We start from the raw sequence: 20,300 nt of genomic DNA on the forward strand, positions 1-20,300 counted from the left end.
TTATAATAGTATTAAATACTAAATATTAAAGTGTTAATACTAAAATATATCAACGCTCATGATAGTCTCAATATTAAAAATATCAAAATATCTTACCATACTGGTTTACATCGGTAATTCGCAAGTTAGTGTATAATAATAATTTTAATTTTTCTCGTGTGTTTACAAACCAAACTAGGAGTAGATCCCTTGCAAATGCATGAATTTTTAAGTGGTGAAAAAGGAAAATAGTGAGAAAAAAGGTGTGAGAGAGCAAAAAGAAAGTAAAATTTTAAAATGTTATAAAAAAGATAAAATTGTGCCATGTGGTGACAGTTTTTATATAGATATAAATATAGATGAGGGCAAATAATAAATGAACTTTTTTCCTATCCGATCAACCAAGCACACCACCATCCAAATATTGAACCAAAATCCTATTTATTTCCCAAAATATTCTTACTTAAACATAAAATCCTCATCAAATATTCTTTTGAAAAATAAAATCTTGAAAAAAAGAAAAAGATTTCTTGTGTAAAAGATAAAATCTTGAAAAAGGAAAAGTTATTATTTCATTTAAGAATAAAATCTCAACCGATTAATAAAAGACACCAAGATCATTAATAATAACATAATTGTAACGGTAATAACTCAATTCAAATTGATCCTAATCTACTATGCACAATATATATAATTCGCTTCGCCAAAAAGGTGAATGACTTAAATTAAGCAATCGCATCATCTTCTCTGTGTTTTACATCCCTCTTGCACCGTTCAGAGGGAAGATTTGATCAATGGAAAACGAGAATTGCACTTTTGTTGCTCAGCCTATTCAAAGAAAGCGCAAACGTTATGCCATTCGTGATTTCCCAGAAGGATGTGGCTCCTATGGCAAAAGGGTTGATCCTAACAATTTTCGCCAATTAAATGACACTATTTTGGAGTTGGGACTGCAAGATTTGGAAGATGAAGAATTGATAAGTGCCGCTGAAGTTGTTGTAGCGTGTGACTCCTCCAATGTGTCAAAGTTTTCTTCTTTTTCAGAAGGGGTTCTTTGTGATGGTTCAGAATTCTCATCATCTGATGGCAACAGCATAGATGGTTCCGATGCTGGTTTGAAGGAGAAGGCTGAAACTAAAGAGTCTCCTCGAAGAGAATTAATCAGAGACTTTCCTCCTTTATGTGGACCACATGCTTATGCAGATCATGTGTGTAGATTGCAAGGCATTGAAGATGATGATACTGATGCAGAAGAATTGGGTAATGATGTTCAAGATGAATCCATGTGCCTGAAACAGGAGGTCAGTTAAGTTGATTCTGAAGTGAATGGTTCAAGAAAGTGAAGAATTGTGTTGTTACATATGTCATAAACTAAACTGCATGTTCAATTTTTCCTCTTTTATCAATGGTTTTCCTTGACTTTGTTGTTTATTAGCAATTCCTTACATCTTCTTGTACACATTACTATTCTATTATGATCTCTAGTTCTTTTGTATGGTGTTATCTAGCTTTTATCCGTCCCTGCTTTCTTTTTCTTTCTTTCTTTCTTTATTTCTTTCTCATCTCACACTTTTCATAAAATCGAAGATTAATTGCAAAAGAATTATAAAGACAAATCATAATTGACTAATTTTCAAGGATGAAAAAAATTCTCAACCCTTCCGATTAAAAATGTGTCTACCTTTGAGTTTAAAGTATATAGATTTACTCTTTTCTGCTGAAGTTTAATTTACATTTAGGAGATTTAGGCCACAAAGATTAAATTGTTAATCATTGAATCACAAAAACTCTAGTACCATATCAAGAGTCAATTCCTTCCATTTTTATTTATTCTTTCTTCTTTTCATCCATACACCTCAAAAATTAGATGTGCGCTTATCATTGCTCGTCAGAATTTTACAATTGAACAAATCAATGGATTCCTTTTTTTGCTGGGCAATCAATGGATTGACACTGCTGAATCAAGGCATAATAGTTAGGCTCAGAATTATAGTCATTTGCCGATTGCCATGTATGACACTATGTTACACGCACTTTCCTCCTGTTTTTTTTGAAACTGAAGCAACATATTCTAAGATTGCATTACATGTGATGTGAATAAGCCCTCTACCATGTCAGCAAATGTCAGAGTTTTTCGTGAAGCAATAAGAAAGTAAAGCAATAAAAATTCACATAGTCAATCATCTTGAAATAAAAGGGTTCATCAAGTAAGAAAAAAAGACATGTTGCCACAGTCAGATAGAAGTCATCCCTTTAAGCCTACCCACGATTCCACGACCTTCTGGAACAAGGGTGGCAATAAAATTTAAGTTTAGGATTTCATACAAATTATCTAAACCTCATATTAATATCCCTCCATACAGTCATACCTATAGGTGCTAAATTTATATCCCAGTAGCTGAGTGTTAAGAACCAAAAGGATACCTAGCATTCGAGGCCTAGGTGCCTCCAGAGAAAAGGTAAGGAAAAAGAGTACTGTATTATTGCTTAACCATTTTTGGAGTACATTGTTAGTATTTATAGAGTTCTTTGTAGCTGTTCTCATCTAACAATTCTCTAATGGTTTGTTGGCATCTAGCCTTGGAGGAACGAAAAGTTACAAAATAGCAAAAAGAGGATCACAATCCTAACGGATTACTCTCAGCCAACAAAGGATCTTTAGGAGCACCACTACCATCAGGAGCAATGCTGCCAGGACACTCCCTACTCCACTACTTGCTTACGAAGTCCTTGAGGTAATATGGTTTGCAAATTTCCCTTTTTAGCCTTGGTCCTTCTCCCTTCTCTGTTTCTGTATTCTCTTGCTGTGCCCTTGCTGTTTGCTGTGTTGTTTCTGCATTTTTTTGCTCCCTTGCTGCATTCTCCTGTTGTGTGAGTCTGTTCTCAACATACCCTTGCGCTTCCAAAATAACCTTGTCCTCAAGGTTATAATCCGCTTTCAATTGTGCCCAAGGTTCCCATGATGTGTCTTCAGGTAGTAGGCCAGCCCATTGCACGAGGACAAGTAATTCACTATCCTTCTCTGACTGAGTCCACTTAGTGTCCAAGATAGCTAGGGGGGAAATGAGTGGCTGGTGTTCTTCCGACGAAGCTGGTAGACTAAGAGGGGGACCTCCGGCGGGGTGGTGGATGGAGTATATGGCTTGAGTAGTGAGCAGTGAAATACTGGATGTATGCGTGATGACTCTGGCAGGTCAAGCTTATAGGTTACAGGCCCTATCCTTTGCACAATGCGGAAAGGCCCATAGAACCTTTTGGCCAATTTTGAATATTGACTTCCTGTAGCCGTTGACTGGCGCCGAGGTCGTAATTTGACCAAGACCTGCGCGCCTTCCTCAAATTGAACATCCCTTCGTTGTTTGTCCGCACTCTCCTTCTTTTTCTACTGATCCTTTAATAACTTTTTTGTCAAACTAGAAATCATGGTGTCACGCTCGGTCAACCAATCATCCACTGCCGCCACATTGGAATCACCGGCCACATACTGAGGGATATTAGGGGGCTTCTTGCCAAAGGTGATTTCATATGGTGACTTGCCGGTAGCGGAGTGGATGGATGTGTTGTACGACCACTCCGGCCATAGGAGGAAACGTCCCCATGTTGTCGGTTTTTGGTGGACAAAAGCTCGGAGGTGTTGCTCGATTACGCGATTCATCACCTCTATCTGGCCATCCATATGGGGGTGATACGCCGTGCTCATCTTGAGTTTGGTACCGCTTAGCTTGAATAGTTCTTGCCAAAGGCGACTCACGAACAGGGGATCTCGGTCGAGGATGAGGCTGCGTGGCATGCCATGGATTTTGCCAGCAATCTCCATAAATATCCTGGCCACAGTGGCAGCAGTGTAGTGCGCCGGAAGTAAACCTATGTACACCCCGAGCTTTTCGTGCTGGCATGGGAAGTGGACAGAGTAACCCCGAGCTTTTGCGATGATTGTTCTTAGTCTGCTGACATACTATGCAAGAAGAGATAAATAGCTTGACATCCTGCTTCATGAAAGGTCAGACAAAATTTTCGTTAATGCGCCCCAAAGTTTTTGCAATGCCCATGTGGCCGCCGGTGGGGGTGTTGTGAAACTCAGCGAGAATAGTGGGGATGACATGGAGACCCTTGGGAAGCCATATGCGACCATTTTGAAGGATGAAGTCGTCGCGGATGGAGCTGTCAGGGTATTTGGAAGGATCGGCTTGAATTTGTTGACGAAATTCGAGGAAGGCGGAGTTGTGGAGGAGCTCCTGTTTAAGTTCCTGCAAGAAAAGATAATTGATAACCGTTAGAAGAAAGAGTTGGGTAAAGGGGGCTTTTGTCCGCCGGGAAAGGGCGTCTTCCGCCGCATTGGATTGGCTAGTGCGATAGTGGATGGAGTAATCATAGCCCAATAAGTGTGCCAAATAACGTTTGTTGTTCCGGTGTCTGAATGACTTGACCCATTAGCTCTTTGAGGTTGCGGTGGTCCGTGAGAATGGTGAAGGGACTGCCCAACAAGTATTGCCTTCCATTTTTTAACGGCGGTGGTGATGGCGGCGAGTTCCCTGACATACGTGGATGCATGAAGAAGCTTAGGGCAAAAAGGTTTACTAAAGAAGGCTATTGGATGGTTCTTCTGGGACAGGACTGCTCCCATGCCGACGTCGGAGGCGTTAGTCTCGACGCAGAGTGGGATGGAGAAGTCTGGCAAGCTTAGCACAGGTGCATTACACAGAGCCTACTTCAGGATGAGGAAAGCTTGTTCAGCGTCAACGTTCCAGTGAAAGGAGTCTTTAGTTAGGAGAGTTGTGAGGGTAGCTACGAGTGAGGAATAGCCTTTAGTGAACCTTATCTAAAATCCCGACAACCCTAGGAAGCCTCGTAGGGCTCGAGTGGATCAGGGAACGGGCCAATTCTGGATTGCCTCAATCTTAGCCAGCACTGGTTCCACTCCCCGGAAAGACGCTATGTGACCAAGATATTCCACCTGAGAAGTTGCAAAAGAACACTTTGAAAGCTTCAGAAAAAATTAGTGCAAGCTACGGATTTCAAACGCTTTGCGAAGGTGCTCCAAGTGTTCTGGGAATGTTTTGCTATAAATTAGAATATCATAAAAAAAGATGGTAACGAATTTACACAAATAAGGACCGAAGGTGCTGTTCATTGTCGCCTGAAAGGTGGACGGAGCGTTGCAGAGGCCGAACGACATTACGAGGAACTCGTAATGGCCGTGGTGCATCCGGATGGCCGTCTTGGTGATATCAGACTCTGCCATTAGAATCTGGTGGTAGCCCTGCATGAGGTCTAGTTTGGAAAACCAAGTGGTGCCACCTAGTTCGTCCAGAAATTCGTCAATTTTGGGTATTGGGAATCGGTGCTTAATCGTTAGGTTGTTCAAAGCCCTGTAATCAACACAAAACCGCCAAGAGCCGTCCCTTTTCTTAACCAGCAGGACCGACGACGAGAAGGGGCTCGTGCTCGGTCTGATGATGCCAGATTGAAGCATATTGGCCACCTGAGTCTCAATTTCGTGTTTTTGGAAGTAGAGGGTAACAATATGGTTTAACATTGACAGGAGTTGCGTGAGGTTGAAGATAGATAGAGTGATTGGTGGGTCGGGGAGGGGGAAGGGTGGAGGGTTGTTGAAATAGAGGGGCAAAGTCGTTGATTAAGGCGAAAATAGCAGGATGAGGAGTCGAGGAAGTGGTGAGGGAAGGGGAGGCGTGTATGTAAAAAAAGGCACTGACAGAGTTCATCTGGATTAGTTGTCGGAGTTGTGGTGGGGAGATGGCTTCTAAGTCTTTGGTGGTATCTCCTTTAAGTTCAATGATATTGCCACTGTGGACAAATTTCATGGTCAAGGTGAGACTGAGGTGCCTGACTAGCCGAGCCTGCACGAAGTTGTGCGTGCTGCTGCCGTCGATGAGGATGACGACGGGTTGGTTGGCGATGCGTCCCAACAGGCGTAGTGTGTCGGAGTGACCCGAAAGTGCACAAAAGTTGATCTGGGCCTGGGGCGGGTCTTGTTGGTTTGGGTCCTCGAGACACGGGTCAGGGTTTGTTATATTAGGGTTCGAAGGCTCCTCAAGCTTGTCGTTTTCCGCGATGAGTAAAAAGAACCGTGAGGCGCAGTGATGCCCTCGCGTGTAGCGCTCATCACAGTTGAAGCGCAGAGGCTGTGCTCCCGGCGGCTTGCGATCTCGGCGGGGGTCAGGCGTTTCCATGGTAAGGGTGGTTTGGCCGGCGAAGGTAACAATGGTGGGGTAGGTGAGGGTAAAGGAGGTGGTGGTGTGGGAGGTAGTGTAGGAAACGAAGATGGTGTTGGGGGTGTGGGGCCGGGGGTAGTGCGACTGCGGTAGGGACGACGTTGCTCCGCGAGCTTGTCCTCCTGGAGATGTGCCAACCCGACGGCTTGGACCAGGGTCAGAGGCTGGAGAACTTGGACCTCGCAGCGAATATCGGGGTTCAAACCCAAGAAGAAGCAACTCAAGCGGAGAGATGGCGGAAGACCGACTATCCGATTTGCCAGAGCTTTAAACTGATGCAGGTACTCACTCACCGAACCTGTTTGGGTTACCTTGAAGAGAATTCCCGTAGGGTCCTCATAGGGTGAATGCGCAAAACGGGTCTCGATGGCCTGCAAAAGTCCTGCCCAAGTGGGGAACCGGTGGTTGCACATCATCCACTGGAACCACGCTAAGGCGGGTCCTTCCATGGTGAAGAAAACAATGGTTAGACGCTCTAGTTCTGGGGTGGAGTGATAGGCGAAAAACTGAGTGATTTTGAACGCCCACCCAGAAGGGTCGGTGCCATCAAATTTAGGGACATCAAGTTTCATTTTGGGAGTGTTGATGAGGGTGGTTTTTGGTACAGGGTTAGGCAAGGAAAAAGGTGAGGCTGAGGAGTTAGCAATGTTTTCGAGATTGGCCACGCGAAGGAGGAGATCTTCTAATTTGTCAGTAACGACAATTTGGCTTGAAGCAAGATGGGAGATTGCTTCCTCAATTCGTTCCAATGCAGACTTAGTTAGAGGAGAGTTCGCCATGGAAGAAGGCAATGAAAGCACCAGATTTGTTAAGAACCAAAGGGATACCTAGCATTCGAGGCCTAGGTGCCTCCAGAGAAAAGGTAAGGAAAGAGAGTACTGTATTATTGCTTAACCATTTTCGGAGTACATTGTTAGTATTTATAGAGTTCTTTGTAGCTGTTCTCATCTAACAATTCTCTAATGGTTTGTTGGCATCTAGCCTTGGAGGAACGAAAAGTTACAAAATAGCAAAAAGAGGATCACAATCCTAAGGGATTAGTACTCTCAGCCGACAAAGGATCTTCAGGAGCGCCACTACCATCAAGAGCAATGCTGCCAGGACACTCCCTGCTTCACTACTTGCTTACGAAGTCCTTGAGGTCATATGGTTTGCGAATTTCCCTTTTTAGCCTTGGTCCTTCTCCCTTCTCTGTTTCTGTATTCTCTTGCTGTGCCCTTGCTGTTTGCTGTGTTGTTTCTGCATTTTGTTGCTCCCTTGCTGGATTCTCCTGTTGTGTGACTCTGTTCTCAACACTGAGACTACTTAAACGTTGAATTCAAAAAAATAAATTAAAATGAAGATATACTTCATTTAATCATGGTGGTTTCGAGCTGAGGATACCAGTTGCTCCAATAGCCGGCGCTAAACAACATGGCAGACAAGGCAGTCACCATCCGAACCAGAATGTTTATGACAACCAGGCTTCTCTCCGGAAAGCAGTTCGTCATTGATGTCCTTCATCCAGGGAGCGCTAATGATTCCAAGGCTGAACTGAAGGAGAAGCTAAGGAGAATGTATGACGAGAAAGACACCAACCCTGTATTTGCCTTCAAGTTCCGAACTCATTTTGGTGGTGGGAAATCCACTGGGTTTGGTGTTTAATTTATATGATTCAGTTGAGAATGCTAAGAAGTGTGAGCCTAAGTACAGGCTTATCAGGAAAGGAAGAGAAATCAAGGAAGCAAATGAAGGAGAGAAAGAATAGAGCTAAGAAGATTCGTGGAGTTCAGAAGACCAAGGCTTCTGATGCTGCCAAGACTGGAAAAAAGAAATGAGTTTTCAAACATCCTGTCCTAATTTTAAGGTTCTTTCGCTCTTAGTATTTTTAATAGCTTTCCTAGAATGAGATATTTTTCTGTAAGTGTTGCATTAACTGATGTCCAGTTATAGATTGAGTAGTGGCATGATCAATTTTGAGAATTCAGTTGAACACTTTTGTTTTCAAATATTTAGTGTTGTGTTAAAGAATTCCGGTGTTGCTTGATTTGGGATGGACCAGTCGACTATTGTCACAAAAGCATTTTAAGTGCCTTGTTATGACTGATAATAGTCTAATATTTGTACTCCATTTAGTCCATGAAAGCCAATATGTAAATTACTCCCTTCTGCAGCCTATTAAGATGCCTACTCAAAAGTTGTGTTTAAAGAGGTTGTCAATTTTTGAATTCCTACTTTCCTTGTCCTTGAATTTGAATGGGAAGTTAGAAAAAATGAAATGCCTAGGAAAATGACACAGGAACCAAATTTGAAAGAAAATGTTGCTACAGTTATATCCAGTCTGGTCACCGGTGTAAAGTACACCAAATATTTTAAGAATGATCAATATATGCTGCAACTTGTATTTTTAATTAAATCAAGGTGCTCATGAGCTAAGTCAATTGTGAGGTATGCTCTATGATGTGAACCGGGTTAAGGTAAAAATAGAATCAAAGGAATCAAACCATAACTCATTTTCACACATACAAATTCAAATGATGACTGAACCTTTGGTTTGAGTGCCTGAAGAACAGAACAGAAGATTGCAAATCAAGTCCAGTCAGCACGAAAGAGCATACGCTAGTTACAATGTGGATTATATATGCTCAAGTAGCGTATGACTGATCTGCATCTTTGTAGCGCAGAATAAACAATCCACATTTTACTGTGTAGTATGAAAATGTGAATTCCTAGCCATTTATAGTTTATTAAATTATACGTGTAGCAGTGATATAATAATAGCAATATAGGCAAAATTAAAACCAATAAAGTTATGGTTCATTTGTTAACAAATATGCTCGTTTGGAATAGCAAGCTACAAGCTTTCCTTTCTTGTAAAAGATAAAAAAGTTCACTTATATAATTCTTTCATTCATGCTTGAAACAAGTAAAATAATCCAACTAAGCATAAACTAATACAAGTAGAAGGATAAGAAAAACCAGTAAATGATCAAACCAAACTGTATTTTATTCATATTCCATGTAGTCTTAGATACATGGAAATTTGATCACATGAACCCCATTATTCTAGTCCCTTTTTTTGACACAAGTAAATTAACAAGAAACAACATTGAGTGACACTACTTAATTATAACAAACAAATTAACGGAATAAGTGATGACTAGTACTACTTATTAGTTGTAGTATGTTCCTGGGGTTTGGAACCAGTGCATGTATATTTAATTTCCTTTCTCATAAATCTGGACTTTGGTGTCATAAGTAGCACCAGGCTTCCAATTAGCAGGGATTGGGTTATTTGAAGGCAGCCAATATCCATAGCCAACTTGAAACCTCAAGAGAATTGCACCACTGGGTGGGTTAGCATAGTCAAACACTGCCCCATACACCCTGCGTAGTGGCTCCCAACGTTTCTGCCCTCTCTGCACAACATTTCAATAACCAAATTCAGTTCAACTACACAGAGGGACAAGTATTTTGAACGTATGGAAGCACTCTCAAGTAATACTAAACTAACTAAATCAACCATTAAAGCAAATACACATGCCTATATATAGTAAAGTTGCAGTTTCTATCTACTAATTGATTTAAAAATCATTGTACATTAAGAATTGAATGTATGATAAATTTATCGGTTGAATAGTCATATATTGTCAATCAATCATAAATTCTGTTGTTATTAGTAGAACTTTTAAGGTAGTTATTATAAAAATTAACAAATCTATCATATATGATGATTTGTAACTCAATGATAATGTACAATTATTTTACATTGTCAATGCATAACCTATGTTTTCTACATGCGTGTGGGAGCACGTGCATGTATATATACCTGCCACATCTCAACAGCCGTGATGTCGCGTACTCCATTTACGTTGAGAAGCAGGACAGCTAAGTAGCCAGGGTTTTTGCTGCTCTTGTGGACACGGAGCTTAATGTTAGAAGGGTAGTTACAGGGAACCCTTGTGAATGCAATATCCACCACCCCGCGTTTGAACAGCTCCTTAGAAGCAGCTACGTTGCGTGCCAATCCTGAGAATCCACGTTTGCTCATTATGAAGTCTGTTCCGTCTCCCGCACCAGAGTCTGTGGCCACCACCTGCACTCCTTTCCCGCAGTATTGTGGAATTTTGCACCTTACCTAACTCACCATTTATATTAACAACATTTAGTAGAAGGATAAAGATGCATAAACACCCTCGTATACTGTTTGACACTTTATGAGAGAAAAAGAGACGAGTGCAAGTATGATTTGACGTGAAAAGAAAAATATAGAGAAAAACAAAGGTTTCAAATCTAGGTTCATAATATATATAATGCCCATATCATTAATTAGTCTTAGTAGAAATACCTCGCATTCCATGTAAATATTTTGTTGTAGTTAATGATGATGATGAAGCCTTGTTTTACTGAGGATTGTTAGAAATAATAAAATATTGATTAATGAAAAGAAAGGAAAGGGAAGTACCCAATAACATGTGCCACAGCCAGCACCATTCCTCCATAGCCCAGATACAGCAGCCACACTTCCATTATTAATCGTTCTTCCATATTCTTCAAAGCCACAAGCTCCCCCTAAAATATTACACCAATTGGTCCATCACATTAATTATGTTTCTAAAGAGATGAGTAGTATGATGCCACACAGCCAAAATGTACATTAATTTTATTTCTAAAGAGGGCGTGTTACAGAAGAAGCATGCATATGCATCTTCAGAAGTAAGTAATTAATTCCTCAAATGTTTTAATTTGATAGAAAGAAAACAGTATCTACTATCTAGTTTCAAAGTACAAAGGGTTAGTGGTGAAACATGTAAATGAGCTTCTTGCCCCCTCCCAAAACATGACACAAACACAACCTAGTTCCTAGTCTGCATACAAATATGATACAAACTATTTTATTTATACAAAACAAGCTCATAAAAATGAGTACATAGCTAACTAGCTATAGTTGGCTTACTTGGATTCCCAAGGCCATCAGGGGTATTATAATAGCTTGCTCTGGAGTTCGTAAAGTATTCGTTGCAGCTACATAGTGCAGGGAAGAGCAATATTACACAAACAAGCCCAAGTTGGTGGTTAAGACTTAGTTCCATGCCTAAATGACAAGACAAATTCTCAGGCACAAAGGAGAAAAATGCAGCAAGTAATTAAGAATGACCAATAGTGTGTGACAAGCTAATGTATATATGAAAATGAGAGAATGCTTTGAGATGAGATAGGAAGCAAAGATATAACGGAGTCCTATTTATAGTGTACCTTTAGCTTCAGTTCTTTTACACATACCAGTGTTGCATGGTATTGTCAATTGTCCGGTTTCCCTTGTTTTTTAGTCAGCTTTTTTATGAGTTGAATATAAAGGGTTCTGTGAACTGTTCACTGGTTTTGAATAGAAAAATCTACGGATGAAAATTAAACTCTTGGATAAGCACAGAAGATCAGAACAACACTATTATGCGTTGGATGCGTAATTGAGAAATTTGGGCATATTTTATGTTTTAATCCAACTTTAACTGAAAATAATATATTCTTTTTTCTTCATCTATTTTCTAACTTCTATTTTTTGCCCCTCTAAGTGGTAGTTTTGCGTTTATATATTTTTTGAACAATGGCTTTTAAACTATGGATTGTCAGAGGTTTGCTTATTAATCGGGTCAAAACGAAAGGCTACGAGGTAACGGGGAAACAACAAATTGAAGGAATCTTATAAACACCATGTATGTTAAGGCCAGACCATATTATTTTATTATTTAAATGAGAGAAGATTTACAACAATGCTATAAAATTTGTCTCAAACGGATCGAAAATGCTATGGAGTTAGTGTGATCTAATGTGTCATTGTTAGTTTTGTGAGTAATTTGTAATAATAACTATGAAATGTTCTATGAAGCCTAGATACGAGATACGATACGGATACGATACGACATAGATATGGAAATATGACAAATTTTTAAAGTTAAAAATACGATACATCTTGGGTACGTTAATAAAATATATAAAAAGTTATATATAGTTTCAGATTTTTTTTTTCTAGAACAGTTTGATTTTTCATTGGAATAGCTTCAAATTCATATTAAAAAATAAAACATGAAAAATCAGGACATAATATCAATGTTGCTTTGACTAGAAAATGATATGAAGCTTGAGATTTAGAATTCTGATATGAAGCTGCATGTTCAAAACAGAAGTAAAAATATGAAAAATGTGAACACAAAAGGAAGCAATTCATGGAAAAAAAAAAGCAAGAACAAAGTAAAAAAAAAAAAGAGGATACGCAACACAAAAGCTTATTTCAGAAATAGAATTTAGAAACCAAATCATTATCATGTCATGATTTTTAATTGCATTTCATAACACTGATAACATCAATTGTGCCTCCATTCCATTACAGCATAGTAGTATACATAATATATAGTTAATCAAGTAATCTAATATAAATTTGCCAAATTCATGGCAGGATAGCCAATTTACCCACTTGATTCATTCCACCTTGTAGCTCAATTCAGCAGCAAGTTATTACTTGATACATATTCAATTCACAATTAATTCAGCCCCATATGATACATATTCAGCTTCGTAAAACAACAAATAACATAAATCATCATCAAATCAAGAAAACCTAAGGTTTATAACATGAGCAATAGCTGCACCATTAACACCCAAATGGAAAACAAACATGAATAAAGGATCCAATGCTATGTTGGTTACATCTCCTGTCACTAGACAAAACCAGAAATATAGCTTTCATAAGCAAAAAATACAGTTTCTACCCTATTTCACATCTCCTAAGGTTCATATAATGATCACAATTTACAAAAAGACATACTTGTGATCATAAGCAAAAAATACAGTTTCTACCCTATTTCACATAAAAAAATACAGCTTTCATATAAGTATTGGCTTTATACAATAGTCTATATCAAAGTATCATTACTAGTTAGGAATTACTAAATTATTGTCAAACTCTAATTGTTTCATTTTCTTCTCCTCCATTGCCATCATCTAAGAAAAGCATAGCTTCTAAATCTGGCTCATCAAGAGATAAATCTGCCATTTCAAGAATTCCAGCACTATCATCAAGTGAATCATGTACATCTCCATTAATGTCCCACAATCTTGTCTCTCCTTTTTTATACCCTTCCTCTTTTCTAGACAAAAGCCTAAGATTAGAGTGCACAAAAACCAAATCTTCACCCTCTTTGGATCCATTTTGTTTCTCTTCAAAGAATGAATAAAGGAGTATGTACTCCAATTCCTCTCACAGCATGAGGAAGAACATGGCTGCACTAGAAGCTTTAAAGCAAACCTTTTGGAGTATAGGTGTAGAGGATCCATGCATCACCCACCAAGTTTTTGGATCTAATGCCCATCTATCCTCAATTGAATCAAATGAACCAAAGTCACCCGCACAAGATGAGAATTTAGAGAATTCTTCATAAACTTTTGTCCTAACATTAACATGTGGAAAATATCTCTTAAGACATTTATTCCTTTGGCTAGAAAGTTCATCATCTCTATGAGGAGGAACCCTATTTGGAACCTCATTAAGCCAATTATCACTATAGTACCTATAAAAAAAAAATATGTATACATTTTAGTCATACTATGGTTGAGAAAGAGCTAAGCTAAGCCATACACATTATTGAAAAATTGATATAAAAATATTACCTTGGATTTAGAGAATGAGCTAAGCAATGAAGTGGATTACAACTCTTACTCCACCTAGAATTAAGTATTTCATGAATAACTTCAAAGAAACTAGAAACTTCATTTTCTAGCACTTCATCATGCCTATAGATGGTTGTCTTCACCTTTTCTATCATAGAATCCCACATTTCATACACTAAGTGAAGATTAGAAGCATCGGTATCACATATTCTAATCATGCTATATATAGGATCCATGAAATAAAGGATGTAATCGACTTTATCCCACCATATATCATTCAAAATCAACTCTTTTACATGTGCAGCTTTTCTGACATCATCTTCTCTATAACTATTCCATTGATCACTAATGACCATATTTTGCAAACAACGTTTCAACAATTTAAATCTTTTTAACATGACTATCATAGAGGCAAAACGAGTTTCAGCAATTGAAAGCAATTTAAGAGAAGAAAACTCATTAAAAATTGCTAATCCCATTGAATGAGTCATGATGAAAACCTTGATAAAAGAAGCATCACCAATTACTTTAGCAATCCACCCATATTCATTGAAGACATTCTCATTACCATCAACATTCTTTGCAGCACAAATGTTTTTCACTCCAAGATTCAAAGTATGAACCACACAAGGGGTCCAAAAAATATGAGGAAATTCAGCTTCTATCAATAACCCAGCTGCCTTACAAACAGGAGCATTATCAGTTATGACTACATTTTGTGGCCCTACCTCCTTGATTACATCCTTTAATAAGTCAAACATGTAATGTTTGTCCTTTTACTCCTTGGACCCATCAATGGCCTTCAAAAACATAGGTACTTCTTCAGATATAGCCATGAAGTTTATCAAAGGTCTTCTTTGAGCATTTGTCTAACCATCTGCAACCAATGTAACTCCTTTTAAACTCCACAAAGATTTGATAGGTTGAAGCAACCTTTCAATATGAGACCTCTCTTGCTGTAAAAGACTAGTTCTCAATGCATTATAACTAGGAGGAAGAAACCCACTTAGATTACAGTTAGCAGCAAATGAATAAGAACTAACAAAATGTGGATTTCTAGCAAGATGGAATGACAAGCCTGCAGAATAAAACATCCTTGCTATCTCTGCTCTAAGATGATTCCTATCCTCAATATTAAATGCACTCTCTATATTGCTTGATTTTCTTCTTTTTGGTGGTAATGTTGGTGGTGTTGGAGTCCTTTTGTCAATAGGTAAAGGAACATTCTTAGACTTTAATCTGTTTTCAGCCTCTTCACAAACCCTCCTCAAATCAACCAAATATGCATTAGTAACTTTCGGACAAGTAGCAATTCCACTACCATAAATTCTGAGCAAATGTGCTTTAACCCTAGAGTATGAATTTTTGACAACTTTTTCACGAAAATTACAACTCCACAGCCTATTATCACCCCCATCTCCTATCTTTTCCTTTATTGTAACAAATGACCACAGTGGAGCATCGTCATCTTGATATTCCGAAGATGCAAACATTTCTGTTATACGAGACATCTTTCACAACACAACAAACACACCCACAAACAAGAAACAACAATGATGGGAACCGATGATGACGAGAATCGACGGCAACAAGAGTGCTTGTAGAACTGCCAATGAAGAAAGCTGTCGAAGAAGAACCCGTCGTCGAGAAGAAGGCGCCGTTGAAGATGGCTTGCGAAACCATCAACGAGGAAGAAGAACCACGTTGATGCAGAACAGAATCACTTTGCAGCTTTGTTTTCAGTTGTCATGTAGTGTGGAGAAGAAAAGAAAATGGGTTTGAGCTTCGTAAGCATGGAGAAGAAGAGAAGCAAATGGGTTTTGTGAAATAATAAAGCTTTTGCGTTTAAAAATCATTAAAAAAATGGGTTAAACCTGGTAGCCGTATCTGAGCCGTATTGGAGTCGTATTGAAGCCGTGTCTAGCCTTAGGAAGTCGTATATAAGCCGTATCCCAGCCGTATCTTGTATTTTTTTAAAAAAAATTGGATACTCCTAGGATACGTATCCGGCCGTATCCGTGGAGTATCGGTATCAGATACGGGTGCGACACCGACACTTTTCCTTTTTTCACGTATCCGGGCTTCACAGGAAATGTTCCATGAGTTTTTGAACGTCAACTATTACTAATGGGTGATAATGATCATTAAATGCATTCTTAATGGTAGAATGTATTTATATAGCACATGTATTTGGTTCATGAGTTCACCTCTTTTAATTTCATGTTATACGCCATCTAGAGAAAGAGAGCTTGGAAGAACCAAATCAAGACAACTCTTTCATGACAATGAATGTACCATTTTTGCACTAGCTAAGTTTCAAACACATGACTAACAAGATGCTACAAATGCGCAAGCCACTTAATTATTAAAGGTTTTTTTATATGTATTTGTTTTTTATATCTTATATCCTTATTTTGTTTACCTTTGCCATTTATGAAATTTTTATTTTTTTATGCATAAATATATATATATATATATATATATATATATATATATATATATATATATATATGAAATCAAATGCATAATATTGTGTTTCAATTATGAAATTATATATGAGAATTGTATTCATCATATCTTGATCTTGAAATGCATAATATGATTTATTCTCATATGATTAAGTTTTATGTCTAAGTGATACTTATAATTTTGATTAATTATGGATTGGCCACAACATCTATATTTTAATTAAAATTATATATTAAATTGTTTAAAGATCATATAAGGAATTAGACATAATATTGTGATTAATTATACTTTATATAATGAATTTTATCCCACAAGAATTTTTATTATATTTATATAATTAATTGAAATAAAATGATATATTATTTTTCATGGTTTATCCACACGAATCATGAGGTAGGTATAATTTGTCAATTTTATCATAAAGTAAACATTTGTGATAAAATTTAAATTATTTTTATGTTGTACCCGTAAAGCATGAATTTGAGTATGTAATTTGATTATTCTATCATAAGGTTTAATGGTTTCTTATTGAATTAAAAATTTAGCCCGCAGACAATTTTTATGTCACAAGATTCAATTTTCTAGTATGTTTACACCGGTAAAAGATATAGTTAAGATTAGTATGCCTCAAATTTTGACATAAGCCATTGAATTTTGCAACTTCTCGAACTGTTAGTTTTTCCTGATATTCAATTTGATGTTCCCGAACTCAAAGGATATAACTATAAGATAGGGAAGGAGAGCATTCTTCTACAATTGGGGTGAATGGACATAGACTATGCTATAAGAAAAGACAAACTACCTGCAATCGCTGATGAAAGTAGTTTAGTTGATGTTGCGTTATATAAGTGGTGTGAGCGGCCCAACCAACTCCGCATGATGTTCTTTAAGACAAAAATCTTGGCTGGGATACATGGTTTTGTTGACCAACATGAAAAGGTTTTAGACTTGCTTAAGGCCATTGATGACCAGTTTATCACTTCAGATAAAGCTTTAGCAAGGACCCTGATCATGAATTTATCCTCTCTTCGGCTCACCAGTGTGAAAGGTGTGCGTGAGTACATAATTAAAATGCGAGATATTTTAGTTCAACTTAAGAAATGGGAGGTTGACATGTCTGAGTCCTTCCTAGTGCACTTCATTTTGAACACTTTTTCCGTAGGAATATGGGTCGTTTAAGATTTCCTACAACACACATAAGGACAAATGGCCTATCAATGAATTAATGACCATGTGTGTTCAGGAAGAAGAAAGGCAGCTTCTAATGGAGATGAGTGAAAGTGCATTGCTGAAAATTGCTTGTGGGAAGAACAAAGCAACTAAGTCTCAAGCTAATCAGAAGGAGATTGGTAAAATACCACCTCAAGCTAATATTATGAAGGTGGCAAAGTGTTTCTTTTGCAAGAAAAAAGGACACATGAAGAAGAATTTCCCCAGATTCCAAAAATGACTTGAAAAGAAAAGTAAATCAATCTCATTAGTATGTTATGAATCTAATAAGGTTAGTGTTAATATTAACACCTGGTGGATTAATTCTGGATCTACTATCCATATTGTAAATTCTTTACAGGGTATGCAAAACCTAAGGAAACCAGTGAGAAGTGAGCAAAACATTTTATCAGGCAATAAGCTAGGCTCACCTGTGAAGGCTATTGGAACTTGCATTTTTTACTTTAAGTAGTGACTTTATTTTGAAATTAGAAAGGACCTTTTATGCATCAAGTTTTTCTCGAAACTTAATTTCTGTTTCTAGACTCGTACATTTTTGGATATTCCTTTAATTTTAAAGACACATCATTTGAGTTATTTTATAATTTTGAATGTGTTGGGAACGATATCTTATTTGATGGTCTTTATCTTCCTGGTTTACAAAATTATGTCACTTATAGTTCAATGCATGTTCTAACTGGTATTAAAAGGTGTAATATTAATGATAATTCCTTTATGTTATGGTACCAAAGATTAAGACATATCTCCATTGAGAGGATTAAAAGTTTAGTGAAAAATGGGGTACTCAATACTCTAGATTTTGCTAACTTTAAGACTTGTGTGGACGACATTAAGGGTAAGCAGACCAACATGTCTAAGAAAGGTGCTAATAGGAGTTCACGTATATTAGAAATAATTCATACTGATATTTGTTGTCCAAATATGGATGCACGTGGTCAGAAATATTTTATCACCTATATAGATGATTATTCACAATATATGAATGTTTATTTTCTTCATAACAAAAATGAAGCATTAGATGCCTTCAAAGTCTTTAAGGCTGAAATTGAGAACCAATGTGGCAAGTAAATAAAAATAGTGAAATCAGATAGAGGTGGAGAATATTATGACAAATATATTGAGAATGGACAAGCATCTGGTCCTTTTGCAAAGTTTCTTCAAGAACATGAGATTTTTGCCCAGTACACTATGTATGGTTCTCCAAATCAGAATGGTGTGGCAGAAAGAAAGAACCGAATATTATTGGACATGGTACGAAGAATGCTTAGCAACTCTAATCTTCCTTAATCCTTGTGGGCTAAAGCACTAAATACGACAGCGCATACATTAAACCGTGTTCCAATCAAGGCTTTCCCAAAGACACTTTTGAGTTGTTTAAAGGTTGGAAACCGAGTTTGAAACATTTGCGTGTTTGGGGTTGTCCGTCTGAGGTGAGAATATATAATCCACAAGAGAAGAAACTTGACCCAAGGACTATTAGTGGATATTTCATTGGATATGCCGATAGGTCTAAAGGTTATAGGTTTTACTGTCCATATCATATTACTATTATTATGGAATCAAGAAATGCTAAATTTCTTGAAAATGACTTGATTAGTGGAAGTGATCAATTTAGGAACTTAGGTTCTAAAATTGATTCTATAGTGTCTCAACCTTCCACATCAAGTGAAATATTGGTTGTAATTTATACCTCTCAAGTTCAAAGGGATTATAAACAACACATGATTGACATTCCACAACCTGTTGCTGAAAATCTAGTAGATCAAGTTGATCATCAAATTCCTGAAAATGATGAACAACCAGATGAACGACATGATCCACAAGAAAATGTCGATGCAACATTAAGAAGGTCTACTAGAGTAAGAAAATCAACTATTTCTGGTGATTATATTGTATGTTTGCAAGATTTTGAATATAATATTGGAGCTAAAAATGATCCTGAAACTTTTGATTAAGCCATGAGTTGTAAAAAGCCAAATTTATGGTATGATGCCATGAAGGATGAGATGAATTCCATGCAGAGCAACAGAGTTTGGAACCTTGTGGTGTTGCCTAATGGGGTAAAGGTCATTTGTTGTAAATGGGTCTTTTAGACCAAAAGGGATTCATTAGGCAATATTGAGAGATACAAGGCAAGACTCGTTGCTAAGGGATTTACTAAAAATGAAGGAATCAACTACATAGAGACTTTTTCTCTTGTACCTAAGAAATATTCTCTTTGTATTATTTTGGCATTAGTTGCTCATTTTGACCTTGAGTTGCAAAAAATAGATGTGAAAACAACATTTCTTAATGGTGATTTAGAGGAGGAGGTTTATATGAAACAACCTGAAGGCTTCTCCTCTAGTAGTGGTGAGCATTTGGTTTGCAAGCTTAATAAATCTCTATATGGTCTAAAACAAGCCTCACGTCAGTGGTACCTTAAGTTTCATGGGATAATTTCTTCATTTGGTTTTGATGAAAACCCCATGGATCAATGCATATACTACAAGGTCAGTAGGAGTAAAATATTTTTCTTGTTTTATATGTAGATGATATTTTATTTGTAGCCAATGATCGGGGTTTACTACATGAGGTGAAAAAATTTCTCTCTAAGAATTTTGACATGAAGGATATGGGTAATGCATCTTATGTCATCGACATTGAGATTCATAGAGATAGACCTCGAGGTATTTTAGGTTTATCATAGGAAACCTATATTAACAAAATTTTAGAGAGATTTCGGATGAAAGATTGTTCACCAAA

General features: G+C 37.5%; 2 protein-coding genes and 1 pseudogene across 2 annotated transcripts; 1 reads left to right on the plus strand and 2 right to left on the minus strand.

Moving 5' to 3' along the window:
* The first annotated feature begins 7,532 nt into the window (after positions 1–7,532).
* On the plus strand, positions 7,533–8,165 carry LOC121173839 (40S ribosomal protein S24-1-like; annotated as a pseudogene).
* A 1,012-nt stretch (positions 8,166–9,177) lies between these two features.
* Positions 9,178–11,735, minus strand: LOC100776830 (expansin-like B1). Its single transcript, XM_003549896.5, has 4 exons — positions 11,149–11,735; positions 10,657–10,763; positions 10,021–10,329; positions 9,178–9,610 (listed from the first exon to the last, which is right to left on the minus strand). The coding sequence occupies exons 1-4, from the start codon at positions 11,282–11,284 to the stop codon at positions 9,410–9,412; spliced, it is 753 nt and encodes a 250-aa protein (XP_003549944.1). The 5' UTR covers positions 11,285–11,735; the 3' UTR covers positions 9,178–9,409.
* Positions 11,736–13,146: 1,411 nt separating this feature from the next.
* Positions 13,147–14,617, minus strand: LOC112999968 (uncharacterized). Its single transcript, XM_026126488.1, has 3 exons — positions 13,857–14,617; positions 13,451–13,756; positions 13,147–13,348 (listed from the first exon to the last, which is right to left on the minus strand). The coding sequence occupies exons 1-3, from the start codon at positions 14,615–14,617 to the stop codon at positions 13,147–13,149; spliced, it is 1,269 nt and encodes a 422-aa protein (XP_025982273.1).
* Between the last annotated feature and the right edge of the window lie 5,683 nt (positions 14,618–20,300).

Source organism: Glycine max, chromosome 17 (assembly GCF_000004515.6).
Source record: "Glycine max cultivar Williams 82 chromosome 17, Glycine_max_v4.0, whole genome shotgun sequence".
Classification (NCBI taxonomy): domain Eukaryota; kingdom Viridiplantae; phylum Streptophyta; class Magnoliopsida; order Fabales; family Fabaceae; genus Glycine; species Glycine max.